Source organism: Prionailurus bengalensis, chromosome B1 (genome assembly GCF_016509475.1).
Source record: "Prionailurus bengalensis isolate Pbe53 chromosome B1, Fcat_Pben_1.1_paternal_pri, whole genome shotgun sequence".
In the NCBI taxonomy this organism is placed as follows: Eukaryota; Metazoa; Chordata; class Mammalia; order Carnivora; family Felidae; genus Prionailurus; species Prionailurus bengalensis.
In genome coordinates, this window is record NC_057344.1 from 163,728,530 (window position 1) to 163,751,066 (window position 22,537).

Genomic DNA, 22,537 nt, shown 5'->3' on the forward strand with positions numbered 1-22,537 from the left:
TAAGTGAACAAAAGCCAACATACGAACCTCTAGTAAGAAGAAATGGATGAATTATATCTCCATTAAAATTACATTTTATGGGGGCGCCTGGGTGGCGCAGTCGGTTGGGCATCCGACTTCAGCCAGGTCACGGTCTCGCGGTCCGTGAGTTCGAGCCCCGCGTCGGGCTCTGGGCTGATGGCTCGGAGCCTGGAGCCTGTTTCCGATTCTGTGTCTCCCTCTCTCTCTGCCCCTCCCCCATTCATGCTCTGTCTCTCTCTGTCCCAAAAATGGATAAACGTTGAAAAAAAAATTAAAAAAAAATTACATTTTATGTTCACACTTTGAAAGCATTATAGTTTTAGAGTCTAGCTGGGGGTTATTTTTGTAAGACTGGCTGTGTACGTGTGCAGTGCAAGTAAGAGTACATCTGATTCTAACCCTCCCCTGATAAAATACTTCAATGGCTCTCCATTGCCTTCTGGGTAAAGACTATCACTTTTAACTTGTTTTCGAAAGCCTTCTTAAATCTGTGCTCTGCTGATTTTTCAGCCTTAATCTTGTCTATTTTTTCCTGCTCCCTCCTTCCTTTCCCTTCTATATGTTCACACTCTTGGCTGCAGCTACACTAAACTTCTTTCAGACCCTCAGTCTTCTGCTGTCCCGCCTTTTGATCATCCTACGTGTTGCTCTTTCATTCGCCCCACCCCATTGTTAGCTTTGCTTCCAGAGAGGGTACCTTTTATTTCCTGTATCAGCTCATAGTATACTATCTTAAAATTACTAGTTTAGGGGCGCCTGGGTGGCTCAGTCGGTTGAGTGTCTGACTTCGGCTCAGGTCATGATCTCACTGTTTGTGAGTTCGAGCCCCGTGTCGGGCTCTGTGCTGACAGCTCGGAGCCTGGAGCCTGCTTTGGATTCTGTGTCTCCCTCTGTCTCCGCCTCTCCCAGCTTATGCTCTATGTGTGTGTCTCTCTCTCTCAAAAATGAATAAATGTTAAAAAAAAATTTTTTTTTTTAATTACTAGTTTAATGTCTCTTCTGTCCAACAGACTTTGGGAGCTTGCTCAGAAAAAGTCTGTGCCTGACGTGTTCACTGTTATACACCATTGCACCTCTAGTGCCCGGCACTGTCTGTGGCCCATGAGGTGCTGGTGGTCTGAGTGTGATGCCACCCATGCACCCAGGATGCTAACGTCTGATAAAGCCAGAATGCTTCTGTCCTTCATACCCTGTGACCACTTTCACTCCCAACTCATGAAAACAAATTTTCTTTAATACTACATAATTCGAGTTAGTGATAAATGTTATAAACAAAATAAAATGCGGCAAGTGGGATTTGGAATAAGAAGTGCCACGTTAGCAGGTGCCTTGGTGACTCGGTCATTAAGCATCTGACTTTGGCTCAGGTCATGATCTTATGGTTTGTGAGTTCGAGTCCCACATCGCATGAGCTCAAGTCCTGCTTTGGGTGAGCACGAGCCCCGCTTGGGGTGAACTCGGGCCCTGTTTGGGGTGGGCACGAGCCCCTCTTCGGGTGAGTTTGAGCCCCACTTTGGGAGAACTGAAGCCTTGCTTCAGGTAAAGCATGAGTCCCGCTTTGGGTGAGCCCTGCTTCTCTTCCTCTCTCTCTCCCTCTGGCCCCCCTGGGATTCTCTCTCTCTCTCTCTCTCTCTCTCTCTCTGCCCCTTGCTCAATTGCACCCTCTCTCTTTCTCTCAAAAAATGAAAAAACAAAAGGAGTGCCACATTAGCTAGCTAGAGCAGTCAATGAGTGAACACTTGAGCGGCACCTAGAACAGAACTAGCGTTTAGTAGGTGTTCAGTAAATGTTTGTTGAATGAATGAGACCTTATTAGTGAACATCTGGAAGAAAAGGATTGTAGGCAAAGGAATTGCTGGGAATACGCTTTGACCCATTCAAGTAGCTGAAATCAGGCAGTGTGACTAAAGGCTAACAGACAAAGCTGAGAAGGTGAGAGATGAAGTTGTCGATAAGTCAGGAACTTGGATTTTAGTGTAATGGTAGTGGGAAGCATGGAAGGGTTTTGAGCAGGAGAATGATATGACCTGATGGCTTTGGGAAGTCACTCTAGGCCAAGCCATCCTCAGTTCTTGCTTGGATCGTGTGGCAGCCTCTCACCCAGAGCTCAGATTCATTCTCTACAGTGAGTGATCTTTTTATTTACAAAAACAATTTTTTAGGGGCACCTGCGTGGCTCAGTCCGTTAAGCCTCTGACTTCGGCTCAGGTCATGATCTCACAGTTTCGTGGGTTTGAGCCCCAACGTTGGCTCCGTGCTGACAGCTCAGAGCCTGGAGCCTGCTTTGGATTCTGTCTCCCTCTCTCTCTGCCCCTCCCCCACTCATGCTCTGTCTCTCAAAAATGAAAAAACGTTAAAAAACTTTTTTTTTAATGTTTATTCATTTTTGAGGGGTAGGGGAGGGGCAGAGAGAGAGGGAGACAGGATCCGAAGTGGGTTTTGCACTGACAGCAGAGAGCCCTATGTGGAGCTTTAACTCATGAACCTCGAGATCATGACCTGAAACTGAAACGGAGAGTTGGATGCTTAACGGACTGAGACACCCAGGTGCCCTTATGGTGAGTGATCTTTTAATAACACAAATGTGATCGGTCAGTTTGTTGCTAAGGACTCTTCAGTTGCCCTTGGAAGAAAGTCTACAATCCTAGTGTGGGTTTACCAGGCCTTGGGAAAGATGCCACTGCAACTGAGGGCAGTGGCATACTAGGTCTTCATGCTCAGTTCATTTCCCTGAAAAGGTCTCATATTCTCCTCTCACGCCCCCTGCCCATGCTGTTGCTCCTGCCTGGACTGCTCTTGGTCAGGTCTTTAACTGGCCACCTCCTACTCTGCTTTGGGGGCTCCCTATCACATCCTCAGCCACCCTCTGACTGCCACCTCCACACCTAGACCGGGTTAGGTGTTGCACTCTCCCAGAGCCGCCCCCCTGCCCCCCATTCTCTGCTTTGTCACCTCTGCGGGAGCATGCTCAGTTCCAGCTTCCCTGCCAGACGGCTCGCCCCATGAGGGCAGGGCCCTGGAGGCCGCCTGCAGCTGTGGTTGCAGCGCCTTAGTGAGTGCCTGGCCCACAGCAAGAGCTTTTATTCTGAAATAAAGAGCCAGGGAAGGGCTGTTCTCTCGTGCCAAGGGCCTACTTCATGTGTCTTTCTGTGTTCAACTGCTCTCTCTTCTATTGAGATGAAGGGTAATGGACTATTTTGTGAGATGTGAGGTAATTGTTTAAAAAAGAGTCAGGAGGACAGATGACTGTTGAAAGCTCTATGAATAATTTAATTAACAACCCTACCTTCAGAGCTCATTACGCTCAGCACGGATGGAAGCCATTATTCCCTGCTGTGGAGAACTATGACTCAGATTGCTCTGCGTTTCAAATTAGTTGAGGATGCTTTGTTGTTGTTGTGATTGTTATTGTTGTGTTTATGCTGGAGCACTCTGACTGTGACTGCAAATCCTGTGAGTAAGCGTAACGTGCCCTGCACTCCATGAAGAAGCCATTTCTCTGAGTTTGGTCACAAGATAATGGCGTGCGTTCGCATTTCACCCTTCGTCTCCTAATTGCATGCCTTCCGCTTGCTTGAAGTAGCACCGTGAGTCAACATTGAGCCATCTCTCAAAAATTAATGCTGTCCTCTTTATATTTTATTTGGTGATGAATATTTCCTGTTAGGTTCTAGCAGACTGCATTTGACATTTTGTACATGCCAAACCGAGGCAGCTTCTAAGATTTCATTCCTACCCGAGTAATTCTGGTGAATAAAGAGCCAGGAATTAACTGAAAGGAGCGTCTCTTCATGAACAGAAGTCTCCTGACACTTAACGCTAATTCTAGCAGGTTATTACTGTGTGTATATTGTTGGCCTGTAGTCTTCTTCAAACATGACAATTTGTCATAACAGTTTCATTTTGAAGGATACAAGATAATCAGCTTAGCAAAAAAGAGCATACATTTTGTATGTATCCAACTTTTATGTAGTTACTGACAATATTGAAGCTAATTAAATTTCATGGCAATAAAATGGATCTTTTCATAGGACACATGTTCTGCCTTGTGTTGTATATTTCAAGGCATCTATTGAAACAAAATTGTGTTCTGGTAGGTACGATGAAATACAGTTAATCTCATTGGAAAACTTGACTTTAAAAACAGAGGAAAAGGGTAGAAATTGTTTAATTCTATAAGTTTTGGGGAATGTTCTTTTGTTGGCTTTTTATTACTATCACTGGATTTGTGAGAAAGAAAAGGATTTTAGTAAAAGAAATAACAGCATGGAATACTCACCCGTCTTTTACTGAGTTTCACAAAGTTAATCAAATTGATACCTATGAACTTGGAGCACCAGAGCGTAATGGAAACCATATAAATGTAGCTTGTTAGAAATCCAAGAAATTAGCATTCTAGTTCAAGCCTTTTATTTTACCGAATTGTGTAGGATCATGGTTAGTAAATGGATTTTGGAGTTCACCAGGGCCTGGGTTCAAATTTGCACTCACTGGCTATGTGATTTGGGCAAATTATTTGATCTCTTTAAGAATCTGCTTTCTCACTTATGAAATGAGGCACTGATATTTATCCCAGAGCATTGTGATTCAATGAGATAATATAGTCATATTGCCTGTGACATAGTGAGTCCTCAGCAAATGAAACTAAGATAGATTAATTGAATTACGTCAGGTCACGGAAGCAGTCCATAGCACTTTGGTGGCCCCAAGCTCTAAACCTTGCCTCCTTTCTTATTAACAATGGGTGTCAGGCAAGTGGTTTCATTCTGTCTCTGTTTTATCCGAGGTCAAATAGATAGAGGCCATTTTTCCTCTCTTTCCCAAGGATATAATGAAGAGCAAATAAGAGCTAGATTGGAAATAATTCCTTGGGCATTTTAGACTTTAGTGTTTTGTTTGTTTGTTTATTTGTTTGTTTTTTTGCCTTTTCAGCCATATAAATGGTATTTATGCAGAATGGTTTAAAATTCAGCAAAGTCTTGGAGGGAAGTGTTTAGAGAAAGCTGAATAGAAATGGAAAGTGGCATCGTGTAGAAGAGTGACTGTCAACGTCTACAGGTGACCTACAAGGGGAATATTATGATATTGTTTATTTTTTATTTTCTTTTTTATTTTTTAAATATGAAATTTATTGTCAAATTGGTTTCCATACAACACCCAGTGCTCATCCCAACAGGTGCCCTCCTCAATACCCATCACCAACCCTCAAAGAGAGAGGGAGGCACAGAATCTGAAGCAGGCTCCAGGCTCTGAGCTGTCAGCACAGAGCCCGATGGGGGGCTCGAACTCACAAACAGTGAGATCGTGACCTGAGCCAAAGTCGGATGCTTAACGGACTGAGCCACCCAGGTGCCCCTGATATTGTTTAAAACAAAGAGTGGAAAATCCTGACAGTGAGCATTTCCTGCTTCATGAGTTAATATAGATCTACTTATTATACTTCCTTCTTCACTCTGTTTCATTCCATCTTATGTGAGGCGCACACATAAAAGAAGAATAGAAGATGTATTAAGGATTAGAAAAGAAAACCAACATGGAAACTTTAAATTATTGATATTCTATAAAATCAGTTCTCTTTGATGATCTGCATAATACAGGCCTGGCATGGTTTAGTAGGTGGATGACCAAGCTCAGGAGCCAGTTGCCTGGGGGTGAGTCCTGGGTCAGCCACTTACAGGTTGAGTGTACTTAAGTAAATTGGCTTCTCTGAGACTTTTTAAGTTGGTGTGGCCATCATGGCTTAGCTCAGGGTGTGAGGATCAAACGAGACATAAGAAGTTGTGTTGTAGATTCTGAAATGCTTCTAAAATAGAAAGTAGTGGTGGTATTTAAATTTTTTTTTAAATACTGTATTTTACTTGCCTTTCAAAAATCTTCCCTAAGTTAGCCATGAAAAAAGAAATAAGCTGTTTTCGGGTGGGTACGATTATTAAAAGATGTTGTCCAGCTGTTCCTGAACTTAAGACAAAAGACGAAGCAAGATGAGGTAGGTTGATAGACAAGCATAAAGGGTTTAGATTCGGTGTGATGGGACCTAATAGCAGTTTGATTTGTTTGGAGCCGTAGTGGTTTTCTCAGGCATATTATAGAATTTTCTTTAGGTGTCTAAATCTAAATCTAAATCTAAATCTAAATCTAAATCTAAATCTAAATCTAAAAATAGATTTCCACGTTGTGTTGGGTGAGGCAGTGTCTTGATGAAGATGTAATTTACTACTACCTCTAATGTTCACTTCTACCCCAAAGTCGTACATCCACTTGATAAGTCAGTCTGGAAATATTTATGGAATCTGAACTCCTCATAAAAGTAACAGTTCTCATTTTAAAATATCCCGTTGTGTGCATCCAGCAGAATTTCAATATAATTAATGAGGTAAGAAGCTGGCATAGAAGTCATTGCTTAAAAACCTTCCTTCCTCTTAGCCATTCTGATGGGCATGAAGTGATATCTCATTGTCATTTTGATTTGCATTTCCCTGATGATGAGTGATGTGAAGCATGTTTTCATGTGTCTGTTGGCCATCTGGATGTCTTTTTTGAAAAAACTGTCTACTCATGTCTTCCGCCCATTTTTTAAAAAAAGTTTTTTCATGTTTATTTTGAGAGAGAGAGAGCACAAGCAGGGGAGAGGCAGGGGGGTGGGGTGCAGGGAAGAGAGAGAATCCTAAGAAGGCTCCACACTGTCAGTGCAGAGCCTGAATTGGGGCTCGAACTCACAAGCTGAGGTCATGACCTGAGCCAAAATCAAGAGTTGGACGCTTAGCTGACTGAACCACCCAGGTGCCCCAATCTTCTGCCCATTTTTTTTAATGTTTATTTTTGAGAGAGAGAGAGACAGAGAAAGAGCGAGCATGGGCAGGGGAGGGGCAGAGAGAGATGGAGACATAGAATCTAGAGCAGGCTCCAGGCTGTGAGCTGTCAGCACAGAGCCTGACATGGGGCTCAAACTCACAAACTGTGAGATCACAACCTGAGCTGAAGTCAGAGGCTTCACTGACTGAGCCATCCAGGCTCCCCTCTTCTGCCATTTTTTTAACTGGATCATTTGTTTAAAATTTCTTTTTGCTTTTGATAGCTGTAAGTCTTGAAGTAATCTATAGTACAGTTTCTTATTTTATTCCTGCAAATCAAAATTCTGTGCATCAACATGTCATATACGGGAGGATTGCTTGAGTTGGAGTTTTCAGTGTTTGATATGTATCATTATGAATTCTGTATTATGTACTATTGATCTTTTCACATTAGAAAATGAAGCTACTGGGGGCACCTGGGTGGCTCAATCAGGTAAGTGTCTGACTTTAGCTCAGCTCAGGTAGTGATCTCAGTTTGTGAGTTCAAGCCCCACAATGGGCTCTGTGCTGACAGCTCAGAGCCTGGAGCCCGCTTCAGATTCTGTGTCTCCCTCTCTCTCTGCCCCTCCCCCACTTGTGTTCTGTCTCTGCCTCTCAAAAATAAATAAAACCATTAAAAAATTTGTAAATACATAAATTGAAAAAAGAAAAAAAAAGAAAATGAAGCTATTGGCAGTGTTTAGTCATATATGTATGCAAGTAGATAGAAAAGACTAATGCATTTCCCAAACAGGCTTCCTTGTATATCTTATGAGAAAATTCTGACCTTTGATTTTTTTAATTACCATTGCTGTTGCTACTACTGCTATGTTTCTTGAGCACTTAGTATGTGTTAGGCATTGTTTCAGGTGCTTTAGATATATTAACACATTCAGTTCTCATAATAATCCACTGAACATGTGCTATTACCATCCCCAAGTTAACAGAGGAAGAAACATGTACAGAGAGGTTGAGTAACTTCCCAGTGACATAGAGCTAACAAGCAGCAGACCCAGACCCTTTATTGTTTGGTTCCAGAACCCACACTTCTACAGTCCTGCCTACCACTGGTCTGTTACACTGGCCCCTTTGCGATGGCACTCTGTGTATTGTTTAGTCCCTCATCAGGAAAACGGAAAATTTGTACAGTTGGAGAGGATAAATACTTGCGTAAAATACGCTATTATAATTATAGTGTGGATTTCAGTCAACTTCTCTTGACTTACCAAATTTGACATCAGGAATTGATTTCAGATGAAGCTTCAATAGTGTGAAATAGTCTATTGGATCAATTTTATGGGCAAATTAGAGCAAGACAGTGATTAACTCGTACGTTCAACTCAGATGCTGACATAGGAGGAGTAAGTGTGTAAACCACCACACAGCAGTCCCAGAGAGACTTGGGGAAGAGGTGAGTGCAGGACATAGAGGGGCTGCCGGTAAGTACAATGTGGTCTTCTTCGGTGCCATTCATTCAGAGAGCCAACATCAGTTCCCGCGTGTTCGCTTGGTAAGCTTAAAGTGACCGTGTATGATGTGGGGGTTGGTTGGGTGCACTTAGGAAACTGTCTTGTTTAGGAAGTAAACATTAGAAGCTGTCACACATATCTAGACAATCAGAATTGTTTCTATCAGCAAAACAATTTTCAAGGAAACATGACCTGACTGCATCAGTGTTAGAGATCATGGATACCTTATGTATTTCTTGTAAAATGTTGCCGTGAAAAAAGCCAGAGAGTACAAGCTCCAAGTGACTTTAGTACGTATAAGCAAATCAGGATTGTATGGAAAAAAAAAAAAAAAAAGACTCCCTGTCATTAAGTGAATTAACTGGATATCTTACAAACCCTTGAACACATTGAATTTTAAGACAATTATCGTTCATCAGCAATAGTAACAACCATCATAATGAACACAACTACTCATATTTATTGTGAATCCGGAAAGTGCTTTCTGTGCATTATCTTTTTTAACCCTTACCACGGCGCTGTGAGGTAGTCACTACGGTTACCTCTGTCTCACAGACGAGAAAACGGAGAGAGTTACGTGCACTAGATTATACAACCAGCAAGCATTATTCGTTTGCTTATTCAGCATTTATCGAGTAGGCCTCCCGTGAGACCTGGCGGTGTTCTCGGTAGTGGGGACTTTGCAATGGGTAAAACAAAACCCCTACTTTCGTAGAAGGACCTTACCTTCTGTGAGGGAGCTAGACAACAAACAGATAAACATGGAAGCCTATGATCAGTCAGATGGTAATAATGATTACATAGGACAGCAAAGCCCAGGAAGGGAGAAAAGGAATATGAGGATAAGGTGCTGGGATGGGCTCTTTAGTTTTTTATGTGTGTTTTAGTAAAGCGGGGTGGGGTGGGGGACTCTCATAAGGCGATATTTCAGCAGACAATGGAAGAGAGAGAGGGGTATGCGTAAGAGGAAGAGCACTCCTGGCAAAGGAAGAGAAGGGGTCTGTGTGCTTGGACTGCCTGAGGAAGATCCAAGAGGCTGTGTAGCTCTTGGGTGGGTGGGCGAAGGGGAGAACAATCAGAGTTTGGACCCAAATTTGATCAGACCCCAGAGCCCACATTTTAACCACAACACTAATCCGAGGTGGCAACCACAGCCTTGACCTAGTGTGATTTTGGAGGCACTCTGTATTAGCAAAGTACACACTCGCATAGAAAAGAGGATGGCAGTGACGTTCTACTCTAGAAGTTGTGTGTAGTGTTGAGAACATGTGAGAAATCCCTGTGGTTTGGGGAGAGGTGCTTTGGAGAACAAAAGTAGGGAACGACCGTGGACCATAAACTTGGGAAACTGGGAGTATCCCTGCTCGGAATACTTTAGTGGTTCTCTATTGCCTTCAGAGCTTTGGAGAAATGGTGTAGCTTTCCCAAAGCCCCATAGGAAATAGACCTAGTTTTGAATGATGATAAAGACCGTTTTCGTTAGTGCCAAGCTATGCTGCACTTTTCAGAATGTGAAATCGACTGCATACTCTTTGGCTCCCTGTCACCTACCGAATGATAAGCCTTGGCAGTGAACATGGGGCCCTTGGAGAGTAGCGCCTTCCTCTTCCCCTTTGCCCTGACATCTACTGCCCTCCTCTTGCATGTCAGCATGGAGCAAAACAATACTCTTTAGTGCCATGTACGGGGGACTTTGTACTGAAATGAAATGCCTGTAATATCCTTCTTCCCCATGTTTTCTTGTTTTGTCATGAAGATATTATATCTCCCTTGAAGACTTTACTATTTTCCTTCCCAGACTGAGTTACAGCTTCTTGCCTTGGCTGCTTTCAGAGCTTATAGATCTCTGTACTTGCTTATCATTTCTCTTGGAAATCATTCTTTGAGTCCCTGTCCTCCTTCCCAGGATTAGAGCCCTTGCTCTGTGCTACCAGAAAACTCTACACAAGCATGGATCTGCCTCTTATCACATTTTGGGGGGTATTGTGTGTGTGTGTGTGTGTGTGTGTGTGTGTGTGTGTGTATGTAAATATTTTCCTCTTCTTTCAGGCTCTAAAGTCACTGAAAACTTGTGCCTCCTTTTTATCTGTATTGCAACCACTGAGAAGAGCACTTGGCATATAGTTTACAGGCAAATTTAAATTGAACTTAGATTATTGGATGCTGAGTTATAACGATGACAGTTTCGATCAGAGCAAAACAAGGAGAATATGTTGAACAGTGATGGTGGTTCACTCAGAAAAGAATACATAGTAATAAAAATAGTACTATTTAATGAAAGATTATTGTGTGCCAGGTTTTAAAGTCAGTGCTGAAACACATCATTCCATTATTCCAAATGAAATTCAAACTTGAAAGACATACCCTATTAAGTATAACTTTAAAGCTAAATTAATGTCATAAAACCAAACTATAAAAAATACATTCATTTTCAAACTGTTGCTAACTGGACCGTAGGAAGGGTGAGTGGGGCTTTAAGTGGAGGAAAAATGCCCTTAGAAAGGGACAGGAGTCATCTTTGTTTTTTTAGACTCAGTTTATAGAACGTTACTACAAATGTGTATACTTGGCTACATGCAGAGATCTTCCGGAAAGAACACTGTACTCATTTATAATTTGGAGGTGGCGTGGTGGGTGAGACAGAGGGCTGTTGGAAAAGTGAGCCCAGATGAGACCCTGCATAATGCAGTGCTTCGTGCTGTATCAATGGTTAATTGTAAAGGCTGCAGAAGTACCAGCCTTAGAACCTAAGGCCCAAAGTGGGCTACTTAAGGCCATGGTTACTTCGCCTAATTCCTGATTTTCATTCAGTAGGAAACCCATTCATTGGGAATTCTATTGAGTAGTTTTTGAACACTAATTCTCATTACCGATTGCTTTGTGTTCCCCTGGCAAGTATGCTATCTCAAACTGACATGTTTCTAATCACCAAGAAATCATTTTTAGACATGCCTTTAACTTTGGCTTACAAATCATATATATGTTACTCTAGCAATGTTGAATTACACTCTGAAATATTTTTAAACGCAAACCTCAAACAACTTATCATATGTTTTTCTCACACTTCTCAGCACAATGTAGCTTTGCTTCCCCCACTTTTTTGGGGGAGGTGGGAGCTTGATTTTATTATGTCCTTCATTTCTCAATATTTTGTGCTGATTAAAATGGATTAGATATGCTTTATTTCGTCTTAATACTTAAAGCCTATCAGTAGGAAAGACTATATTCGTGCTCGGAAGAGATATTTAAGAAGTTATTTTGTTTTCAACTCTTTTCATTATCCAGCAGAAATTTACTCTAAAGCTCTTGTGTGGTTTCACTGCAGGGACGCGGCCGCCAAAGCCTTGTGGGAAGCCTTACTGAGCACCAAGCACAAAGAGGCAGTGATGGAAGTGCGGAGACATCTAGTGGAAGCAGCAAGCAGAGAAAACCTGCCAATCAAGATGAGTATGGGTAAGCGCTTCCTCTTCTCTGAGGGCAGGAGCCACAGGCTCCAGGAAGTGGATTGAAGCTTGCTCTGAACTGCGGGCCAGCCTAGCCAGCATGGCTTCCCGGATGAGAGCATTCAAGGCATTTGTAAACGGTTGAAAGAGTCGGGAAGAATATGGACACACTGCCCTCAGGGCTCAGCAATGACCCCTCCTGTTTTAGACTCAACTTTGGGAACTCCAGGAGAGTCCTTGCTTACAAAGACTAATTCTTATAGTTTCTTTACTACATCTGGGGCTATCATCTGGTCTGGACCTCCTCTCCTCCATTCTATTCCATTCCTCCTCCTCCCCTAGCCCCCCCAACTCCCTTACTGTGGATGAAGAAAGGGTCTTTTATTGGTTTTCAATTAATGACTGAACTACTGTGCTGAGCAGGGGAGGGGCAGAGAGAGGGAGACAGAGGATCTGAAGCAGGCTCTGTGCTGACAGCAGTGAGCCAGATGTGGGCCTCAAACTCACGAACCCTGAGATCATGACCTGAGCCAAAGTCAGGCACTCAACTGACTGAGCCACCGAGGCGCCCCAAATTTGCGTTTAAAATGGCTTTTTCCTTTTGATTAAAAAGTCAGAGAACTTGTGTTTTGATCGATTTTAAAAAATGAATTTGATGTTTTACTTATTTTTTAAATTAAATAATTTTATTAATATGGAAATATTTAAAATGGATATTGAATCTGGTTAGTAGGTAGAATTTAATTTTGGAAACTTGCAAAAGTTTCTTTCGCTATTTTTAAAAATAATGTTTTTCTTGGGGCACCTGGATAACTCAGTTGATGAAGCTTCCGACTTAGACTCAGGTCATGATCTCATGGTTCTTGAGTTCAAGCCCTGCTTTGGGCTGTGTGCTGATAGCTCAGAGCCTGGAGCCTGCCTCGGATTCTGTTCCTCTCTCTCTCTCCCTCTCCCTCTCTCTCTCTCTCTCTATATATATATCCCCTCCCTCGCTTGTACTCTGTCTCTCTCAAAAATAAATAAAAAAACCTTTTTTAAAAATTAAAAAAAATAATGTTTTTCTCTTGTAATCTGCTTTTAGGTATTCAATTAACATTAGTACATTTTATTGGGTGGGAAAGTTTCTCTTTGCTGAGATTCATAGTCCAAGTTCTTGATTATTTATGAGTACAAAAATCAAACTACCAAGTTGAAATAGAAGAGCAAAATTTTGAAAGTGAAAGAATGTGGATGAAACTAAAAGAAAAAAAGGTACAGGATCATAATAAGAAAAAAAAGTCATGATTCTGAGTGTGTTAGGTGACTCCATATGAGGGCTTTTTGGAACATAATGATGATAGAAAAATGAAGGTAACTAGTGTTTATTGAGTCAGGTTTTTATCTCTTTCCCTGTGTTAATCTTATTTAATCCTCACAGTAATTCTGCCAGATGGGGACCATCAGTATCCCATTTTCAGATAAGGAAACTGTAATAGAGAAAAACTAAGTTGCTTAAGGCCATATATCTGAGAAAGGTTAGGAGAATTCACATCAGATATTCTGAGATGAGAGGATATGTTTTTTATTTATAAAATCATCCTATTTCCATATAACCAATGCCAGAGGTCTATGTGTTATTTTGGAATAGAAACAAGGTGCTACCTTGAGACTTTGAATTTAACTATTAATTTTCCTCCCTCCTTCTTTCTGCTTCCTTCCTCCCTCTCGTCCTCTCTTTCCTTCCTTCCTTCCTTCCTTCCTTCCTTCCTTCCTTCCTTCCTTCCTTCCTTCTTTCCACAGTTCTAGATACACATCAATAACAAGTGTATTTACTTTTTGGAGTTCCTTATCCATGAGAATGTTGAAACAGGAACGAATTCATATTGTGAATCAAGAAAAGTAGGATTGCACAAAGGTCTTGGTGATAAGGTTCATTTATATTGCAGTTCGGTGATATAACCTTACAATGCTATCACAGAGCATAAATCAAATTTTATTGTGCAATATAGGACTCTTGAAAGATCAACACACTTTTCTAGAGGAATATATCTTTTAAAAATAATCAAAGACAGAAATAAATGTTTTAAAAAGACAGGTAACCCCATAAGGAATTAAAATTTAAATGTTTCAGTTTTTGGTTGACCAAACAAACAAACAAACAAACAAACAAAAAACCCACAAAAAACATCCATAAGCCTCAGATGAAATGATTTGCATTGTCCCAAAATTCCAGAAAAAAAGAAGGAAAGAAATAGATAATTGTTAGCAAATTTTGGTTGTAAGAAGGACCGAAAAGATTGGCCCAAACCACACTTTATTCATGTGCCAACTATAATTTGGTAAAAGCTTAACAGTGTGACTCCCCATTTCTGCTTCATATCAACTAGTCAGAATTTGTGCTGAGTCTCATTTTCATATACCAACGGATAGATAACCATGAACAGTAAGGAAAAGATCTGGAGCTTAAACGTAATAAAACATTGGTATTTCAAAATTCCTTATCATTTAGCTTATCATAAAAAAAAATCAGGGTCTGGTGTCTTAGATGGCTGCAATGCTTTTTCCAGCATCATTTAAAACTATGAAATATGCTTTAAACTATGTACTCTTCTCCCACTCCTTGCTGTAAATTCTACCAAAGTATACATTTTTCTGTAATAGAAGCTTCTAGTACTTTTGAAACATTAAACAGAAATTTTAATTCTAGATTGAGGAGTCTCTCGTATTTAAATTCACTGAGAGGGATCCTATGATTGAAACCTCAGATCTTAAATGTAAAATTTCTCAGTACAAGGTAAGTTCATGTTAAAACATTATAAACACCGACAGAAAGAAACATCTTTCTGTTAAAGGAAAAAATGCTTAGTTGCTAAAACAAAGAAAAATTCATTTTATCATTTCACATATAAACATATGCCATCTTTCCAAAATCTTATTAAGTTGTCAGTTAGCCAAATAAATGTGTCCCAGAAAAGTGATTTTTGAAACATCGTAAACTGAATTGCATTTTCAAAATGAAAAATGTATCCTGAAGATTTGTACAGAAGAAATAGACTCTAAGAAACCCATTTGTTTGGATACGAAATGACCATTTCCAGAAGAAATGACCAGAATAAGGCTGTCTCCGTTTCTACATTTTGCATTTTAAACAGAGACTCGGTTTCTCTGGAATACGTCTGTGGTTGGAGGACCTTCACCACTTTGCACTCTTGCTCTCTGCAGAGTGGACGTCCTCCCCAGTGTTTAATGGGGGGCAGGAAGATCACATTGGAGCTGAAGGAAAACAGATCTCTAGAACATCGTGTTTTCTTTTGCGGTCAGATTTCACGAGAAAGTATTCTACGCTTGATGCCTCTGTGTTTTCATCGTTTTCTTGCTTATTAATGTAGTGCCGTCTGGTTTCTGACACTTCCTTGCGAAAAAGTCTCCCAGACCACTAACCATAAGGAAGTTTCCTCAGTCCTCATTCTTCTGGACTTCTTTGCAGCATTCACTGCTAGACTCACCGCTACCTTGTGCGTGTGCCTGTTCTGTGACTGTGATGGGGTGCGAAGTCAGTTATGTCTGGTTCTGCCACCAAAGAGCCAACCTTCAATTTCTATGTCCATAAACATAGGGAAAATATCTATTTCCTAGAATATGGAAGGAGGAAGAAAGCCGTGAGCAGAGTGAAGGTTCTGACCGAAGCAGTGCTGTGTGCTTCAGCTGTAGAAGCTGAAGTCTGAGCGAGTGAATCTACACGGGAACCTAACAGAAGAAGGTTGTTTGATGAGAGGGAAATCAAAGCAAACAAACCCAGTTAGATGATTTTCCCCTTTCTTTCTGGGAAATATGCTTACTCATTCTTTCCAGTTCACCAGTCCTTTTCTAGTCTTTATGCTGAGTGTCTGCCTTTTGATAATGCCTTCTTTCTTCGTGCAGAATTCCAAATAGTTTTCCCATGTTCAGCTTAGTTATGAATCCATTGAACTCTGTTCACTCCCCCCAAATCACCTTGCTCGTATTTGGGACTTCCAAGCTTCTGTGGTCACTTTTATAGAAAACTCTCTTGAGCTACGTTTCCAGATGACAGTGTGGGTATGGTCCGTTATATTGAGCTACTTCTTAATTGACTCTCCTGGTCCTGGGGCACAGTAGTGTCTGGTCCATATACTCATTATGAAGTGGGGCGAGTTCTTTCAACCATTTGTGAGAAGACAGGCCTTTCCCACCTTTACCATCACAATTGGTCCAGTTCCAAGCCCCAGACAGAGCCCTGGTTTGCTAACGTCCCTCCTACAATGTGATGTCCAGAGCTGAGCACAGATGTCTTGGTCTTTACCTCTGTTTGGACACTACACTTCTCCTAACGAAGCTCCAAATGAGATTGATGGTTTTTGGTTCCCACCAATGCCACACTATCATGTCCCTCTTTTACCGCATAATAAAACTGCCTTGAGAAAATTTTGCTCAAGTACACTTTTTTCACCATCGTTGAGAATACTCTGCTTCCTTTATTGGTACTGGAGTTCATCCAGTTCTGACTGGATAACAACTCTGTTTTGATCACGTTTATATCTTTCACCTTCATTTTGGAGAATTTTATCTGGAATTAAAGGGAACACGCACAGCTGGTGCGTGTGTGTGCGTGTGTGTGTGTGTGTGTGTGAAATTGTCAGACTGCACAAAGGATAGGTTAAAACCCAAATAAGACCCTCATACCATGTGATATATGGTAATTTATAAAAGATGAGAAAATCTGGATGCCTCATAGGACACACACACTGATTATTAACTCTCACACATCCTTGTCTTCATATAGAAGCTGTTACCACAATTTGGGGAATGAGGAAGTGAGTTGGTTTCTATTGAATCACTACTTTATTTCAGGTACCCTAACAGAGTTTTACATAATTTGTTTCATGTAATCCTTTCAATAATCTTACGAATTTGGTACTTTTTATTTTACTCCCATTTCACAGGCAAGGAACGCCGAGCCCCAAAAAGATGCAGTTTCTTTTCCAGGATTACTGTGCCAGTTGTTGATTTGCTGTCTCTCAGATGTAAACTCACCCCTCCGCTCTGTAACGCTAACGAAGGCTGGGACTCTGCAGACCTCGTTCTGCTCTTCCCGCTGGCTCCCTGCTAGAGAGAGACAGCAAAGCCAGAGGGGATGTCCCTCTGGTCCCTTCCTCTCTGCTTCCTGTGGATTTTCCTGCTGCTTGTCAGGGTCACGCCAGCTCGACTTCACCCCTGCACCGGCAGGGTCTTCCTGTGGTAGCCGCCGAGTGTACTCTGCAGTTCTGCCATCACGTGCAGAAGCAGCTTTATGAGGCCGGGTGCCATTTAGGAGCCTGGGCGCTCCTCCGAGGTGCCAGTCCAGTCGAGGAGAGCCCGTTCTCAGAGGACTGAGTTTTACTGCAGAGGGTCCTGGTTTCTAAGTTTTGATAATTCCAACCTCTTCCCTTTGTTCCCTCTGCCCAGTAGTGGTATCTGCTTCCAACAATTGCTATGACCACGATACCTTGGAGATTGTATTGTATTATATTGTATTTTAGAGAGCACGAGTTGGGGAGAGGGGCAGAGGGAGAGAGAGAGAGACAGAGAGAGACAGGCCGGGCAGTGGTGGTGGAGAATCTCAAGCAGGCAGACGCAGGGCTCGATCCTATAACACTGGGCTCATGACCTGAGATGAAATCAGGAATCAAACACTCAACTGACTGAGCCACCCAGGTGCCCGAGTTCTCTTTTTATCCTTTCAGTTACACAGGTAACAATTTGTATGTTAAATTTTCTCTGTTCGGAGAACTGCTCTGTTTTCTGCCTTTCTGGGCCCGGACTTACATACTTTTACAGCAAGTAATCCAGGATACAAGCCTGGGTCTGTTGACTTCTGTATCAGGCTTCTTGTGAGATAGAGGACTCAAACTACTGGGGGCAGGAGGAGAGCGAGAGGGGAGCGGCTACCAACCTACAAACACAGAGATGAGTGTGTGGTTCCTGTGCTTAAAACCCTTTGCTTCAAGATAGTGTTCAGACTCCTTACCATGCAGATTATAAAATTCTTCTGCCTCTGGCTGCATGCTTCCCCCATCATTTCCCATTGCCTTCCCTCCCTTCTCCCCATATTCCAGCAGGAACCTCTGCAGAGCCAGGTCTTTCTTAGCTTTGCCTGAAATATTCTCCTTTGATTGTCCCTGCAGATCCATTTCACGCTTCTGTACCGTGCTTCTGGGGGGCTTACCATTTTGGACTGCCTCAGCAGCCTTTCCTGTCCTCTACCTCGCATGTGGAGTCGCGGGCGGGAGTTTGAGTGGGTGAGAGGACAGTGTGGTTGAGGTGAGGGTTGGTTATGTCCCTTTACTCTTCCCTCATTGGTTTCCTTGATATTCTTGATCTTCCTTAGCCTGCGTTCTTGCCTTATTTCTCCTGTTCGAGGGTGCCATCCTTCCTGCCAGGAGCTTGACTAATAGAACCACTCACCTTCCAGTGCACGTGTGTGCGTGCACACACGTGCACACAGAGTCTCTTTCTTGTCAAAGCCCATCTTATTTTTCATGATCTAATATAGAAGTCACTTGCTCTGCAAAACCATATTTAATCTCCTTCTGCTCTTCTTCCTAAACCCTTCCTCGGCAGGCTGAATTGATTTCCGTGGCTTCTGAGGACCCACAGCTCTTTTTCTTGTTGCACTTACCACAGTGCGTTGCAGTTAGATGTGTGGATCTGAAACCTTTGTAGGGAGTGTCCGTGTCATATTCTTCCCTGGCTCTTGAGCTTGGCACATAGCAGGTGGCTTAGGACTTGTGAATGGATTGCTTAATGAGTGTGGATGAGTAACAGAGGGACAATGACTATTTCTGTCTTCACTTACATGCATTGGTATTTCTTTTTTTCTTTAAGTATTTATTTTTGAGAGAGAGCAGGCATACATGAGAGGGAGAGGGGCGGGGGCAGGGGGACAAAGGATCCAAAGTCGGTTCAGCACTGACAGCAGAGAGCCCGATGTAGGGCTTGAACTCATGAACTGTGAGATCATGACCTGAGCTGAAGTCGGATGCTTAACCGACTGAGCCACCCAGGCGCCTCTGCATGAATGTTTCTATTTGCAGATTTCCTTTCTGATAGTTCTTGTTCCTCTTGATGTCTGTGTGCATCTAATCATGTCTTCTCCCTCGGGTTCTTTTCCCTTTGTCACTCTGCTCTTCTGATTCTCTTCTTCTTTCTGGTAGTTGTTTTGTGCCTTCTGTTCCTTACTTCTAGTTTCCTAGAAGACTATATATTTTTGTATCCCCTGTTGTACCTTGTACATAGATACTCAGTTAATGATTGCAACTGATCTCAAAGCCTTACCCTACTTCTTTCCCCTTTCCCACCCAAACTGAAACACCCATTCAGTCTCCTGGCTTTTAAAATTCTCATCCAACACTTTTCCCATCATCTCTCTCATCCCCTTCCATCCTCTCTAATACACAACATCTTATATCCCTGTCAGTACTGTTTTTGTTCATATTGTTATTGCAGCAGTTACTAGCAAACCCTGACTAGTTGGACCTGAGAACTCTTATCTATGCTTCTTGGTATTCTCCACACCAAACCAAGACCTTGAACTTACTCTATACCCAATAAATGTTCATGAAATTAATAAGTACATTTTTAAAATTTTTCAAAAATGTTTATTTATTTTTGAGAGACAGAGACAGAGTGTGAGTGAGGGAGGAGCAGAGAGAGAGGGAGACACAGAATCGGAAGCAGGCTCCAGGCTCTGAGCTGTCAGCACAGAGCTCGACATGGGGCTTGAACTCACAAACAGTGAGATCATGACCTGAGCCAAAGCCAGATGCTTACCCGACTGAGCCACCCAGGTGCCCCTTAATAAGTACATTTTTGAATTAATTCTGTTAGTTCAGTTGATGTTTATTATGTATTTATTTAATGGATTGCTTTTTCTATCACTCTCTTGTGGAGTCCAGGAGTGACATTGATTTAGAACATTAGTTCTCAAACTTTTGGTCTCAGGAAGTCCTTTACATTCATTTTTAAAAATTTATTTAATTTTTAGTTAACATATAATGCTATATTAGTTTTAGGAGTGGATTCTGAGAGTAACATTGATTAGAGCATTAGTTCTCAAAACTTTTGGTCTCAGAACCACTTTAAATTCTTAAAAATTGTCTAGGACCCCACAAGCTTTTGTTTATGTGGATTATATCTGTTGTCTCTTTGAAAGGAGAAAACATTGCATTAGAAATTCAAGCAGGGACGACTTTTTAAAATATTTATTTATTAATATAAAAATATGATAAACCTCTTATATGTAAACCTGAGTCACATTTTTATGAGAAATAACTGTTTTCTAAAACAAAATAATGTAGAGTAGCACTGCTTTACATTTTTGCATACCTGTGAGGTCTGGTTTAATGGAAGACAGCTGCGTTGTCATATTTGCTTCTTCAGTTAACCTGTTATGATACAGTATTTTGGATGAAATGTTTAAAAATAAAATGGCCTTACAAAGATACATAGTTGGAAAAAGGAGGACTATTTTAATACCTTTTCAGAAAATTGAAGATATTCTTCTTTGACACCAATTTTACAAGAGGCAGTTTCTTAGATTTAATGACATTGTGGAGTATGATACCAGATCATGGAATTTTCCATCCTGTTACATTTAAACCCATTGATCTCTCTTGCACATTAAATGGATCTTTTACACATGCATTATTTTATACCACATACAACTTGGAAAATATTTGTTCTGTAAATTATGCATATCTTCCAGATATTGACACATATTATATAATATAAAAAACATACTTGTTGCTTTCCCCACTGGTATCATTAGAAAATGTTTAATTATTTGGAGTGTAGAGATATAGGGGCAGATGCAAGTATTCCAGAATTGTAATTTTCATATGAAAACTTGACCTTTGTCATTGACAAGACAACTGTCATTTTCCTGGAAGTGACAGGCTCACTTCATTCATTTTTTGGGAAAATGTACAAAGAACCAGAGTTTCGCGGTTGTTTCCTCCATAAGAATTATGTGGCATGAAAACAGTGGCAACTCAAGTAATCACAGCAGTGTTTTTCCTCCAGTCATTCACTGTATTACAGTTGGTACGAGACGTGCTCGTCGTATATTTCCCATCTCTTTACACAGGATATTGATGTTTTCTTGAGGGTTGAGATTTGATACAAGGGACCTCTAGTTTTCTCGTGACCATTCTGAAGTGAGACTGACCGCTTGTGTATTTTGGCACCACTGCCTGTGTTGGTGCTAAGGCCCCAGCACTTTCACCTACCATTGTTTTTGTACCATGTGTAAACACTGCACGGTAACAAAACAAGGAGCATCTTAGTATTATTATTAAAATAACTGACTTTTTCGGCTACCCGATAGTGTCTCAGGGACCCAGAGGTCTGTGGAACACCTCTGATAACCATAATATGAAAAAATTCCATATTTCCTGGGGTACAAGATTGGCACAGTTTTCTAGAGATCATTGGAATCATAGCTGGGTGTCAAATTACAAGGAAAGAAAGCTCATTGAAATTTTTTTCTAGATATTATCCAGATCTACAGGTAATAGACAATCATGTTTGTTCATTTAAAAGATATTTGTTATATGCTCATATTATATATTAAGTCTTTGTAGGGAATAAGAAATGTATAAAATATTGTTTTGTCGGGGCGCCTGGGTGGCTCAGTCGGTTGAGCGTCCGACTTTGGCACAGGTCATGATCTCACGGTTTGTGAGTTCGAGCCCCACGTCGGGCTCTGTGCAGGCAGCACAGAGCCTGGAGCCTGTTTCAAATTCTGTGTCTCCCTCTCTCTCTGCTCCTCCCTCGCTCATGCTGTGTCTCTCTCTCTCCTTCAAAAAATAAATAAAAAAACGTTAAAAAAATTTTTAAAAATATTGTTTTGTCTTCAAATAAGTCATTTAACTTTTCTGAGTCTGTTTTTCTGTCTGCAAGATAGGGGGTTAGCAGATTATCTGCTTATCTGGTAATTAGATGATTTATATGAAACATAGCATTTATGAAATTCAAAGTATTCTGTCAAAGAAGGGCATATGATGGAATTATTTATTGTCTCCTGGGCATGTAAGACACATTATAAACATAATGACCAATGGTTATGTAACTGCGTATGAAGAGTATTCTACCCAATGTAGAGGTGGAATTATTCTGTCTGAAGGATTTGTTCCCTGATCATTTCAGTTGGAAAATGTGTGGCTAGAGTAATGGTTTTCAGAAGCAAAAGTTGAGATTTGGGATTTAGTTACCTAGTGATTATCTCGAAGCCTAAGTAGTAAATTTCTAAAGGAAATAAAAGGTTGACCAACTAGAGAGAGAAGGTAGAATGGTTGAGAAGAAGGGTGGAGGGCAGAACCCTAAACAATACCTCTGTTTGAGGGTATGAAGGAAATAGAGAATCTTAGAGAAATGGACAGAAAGTTTTCATTGAATTAAAAATAATGCCTGAAAGCTTTTAGGTCATTAAACAAATGCTTCCCTATTACACCTCATGTAACTTGATTTGCCTCTGTTTCTCGGTGTCCCTCATTTGCAAAATGGGAACCTGAATTTTTAATGTCCCTTCTTCAAGCATCTACCCTCTGGCCCTATATTTTTAACTTAAATTGGTGCATCTTTTTTCTCTTCTTTTTCCTTCCTTTGCCTCTTCGTCTTCTTCCTCCTTCTCTTCCTCTTCTTCCTTATTTTTATGTTTTCTTCACATAAGGGATCCTCAACAAGAGAATAAGGGCTAGGAGTTTAAAAACCCGAGAATGATATGATGAGAAGGCTCATG

At 41.2% G+C, this 22,537-nt stretch overlaps 1 protein-coding gene across 2 annotated transcripts in view; it reads left to right on the forward strand.

The window, feature by feature from the left end:
- The window catches only part of SCFD2 (sec1 family domain containing 2), a 406,751-nt gene that overhangs the window by 49,066 nt on the left and 335,148 nt on the right, over positions 1-22,537 (forward strand). For both annotated transcript variants that reach the window (XM_043572669.1, XM_043572670.1), the window contains exon 3: positions 11,646-11,773. In XM_043572669.1, the coding sequence (XP_043428604.1) occupies positions 11,646-11,773 (128 nt within the window). The remainder of the gene's footprint in view (positions 1-11,645; positions 11,774-22,537) is intronic.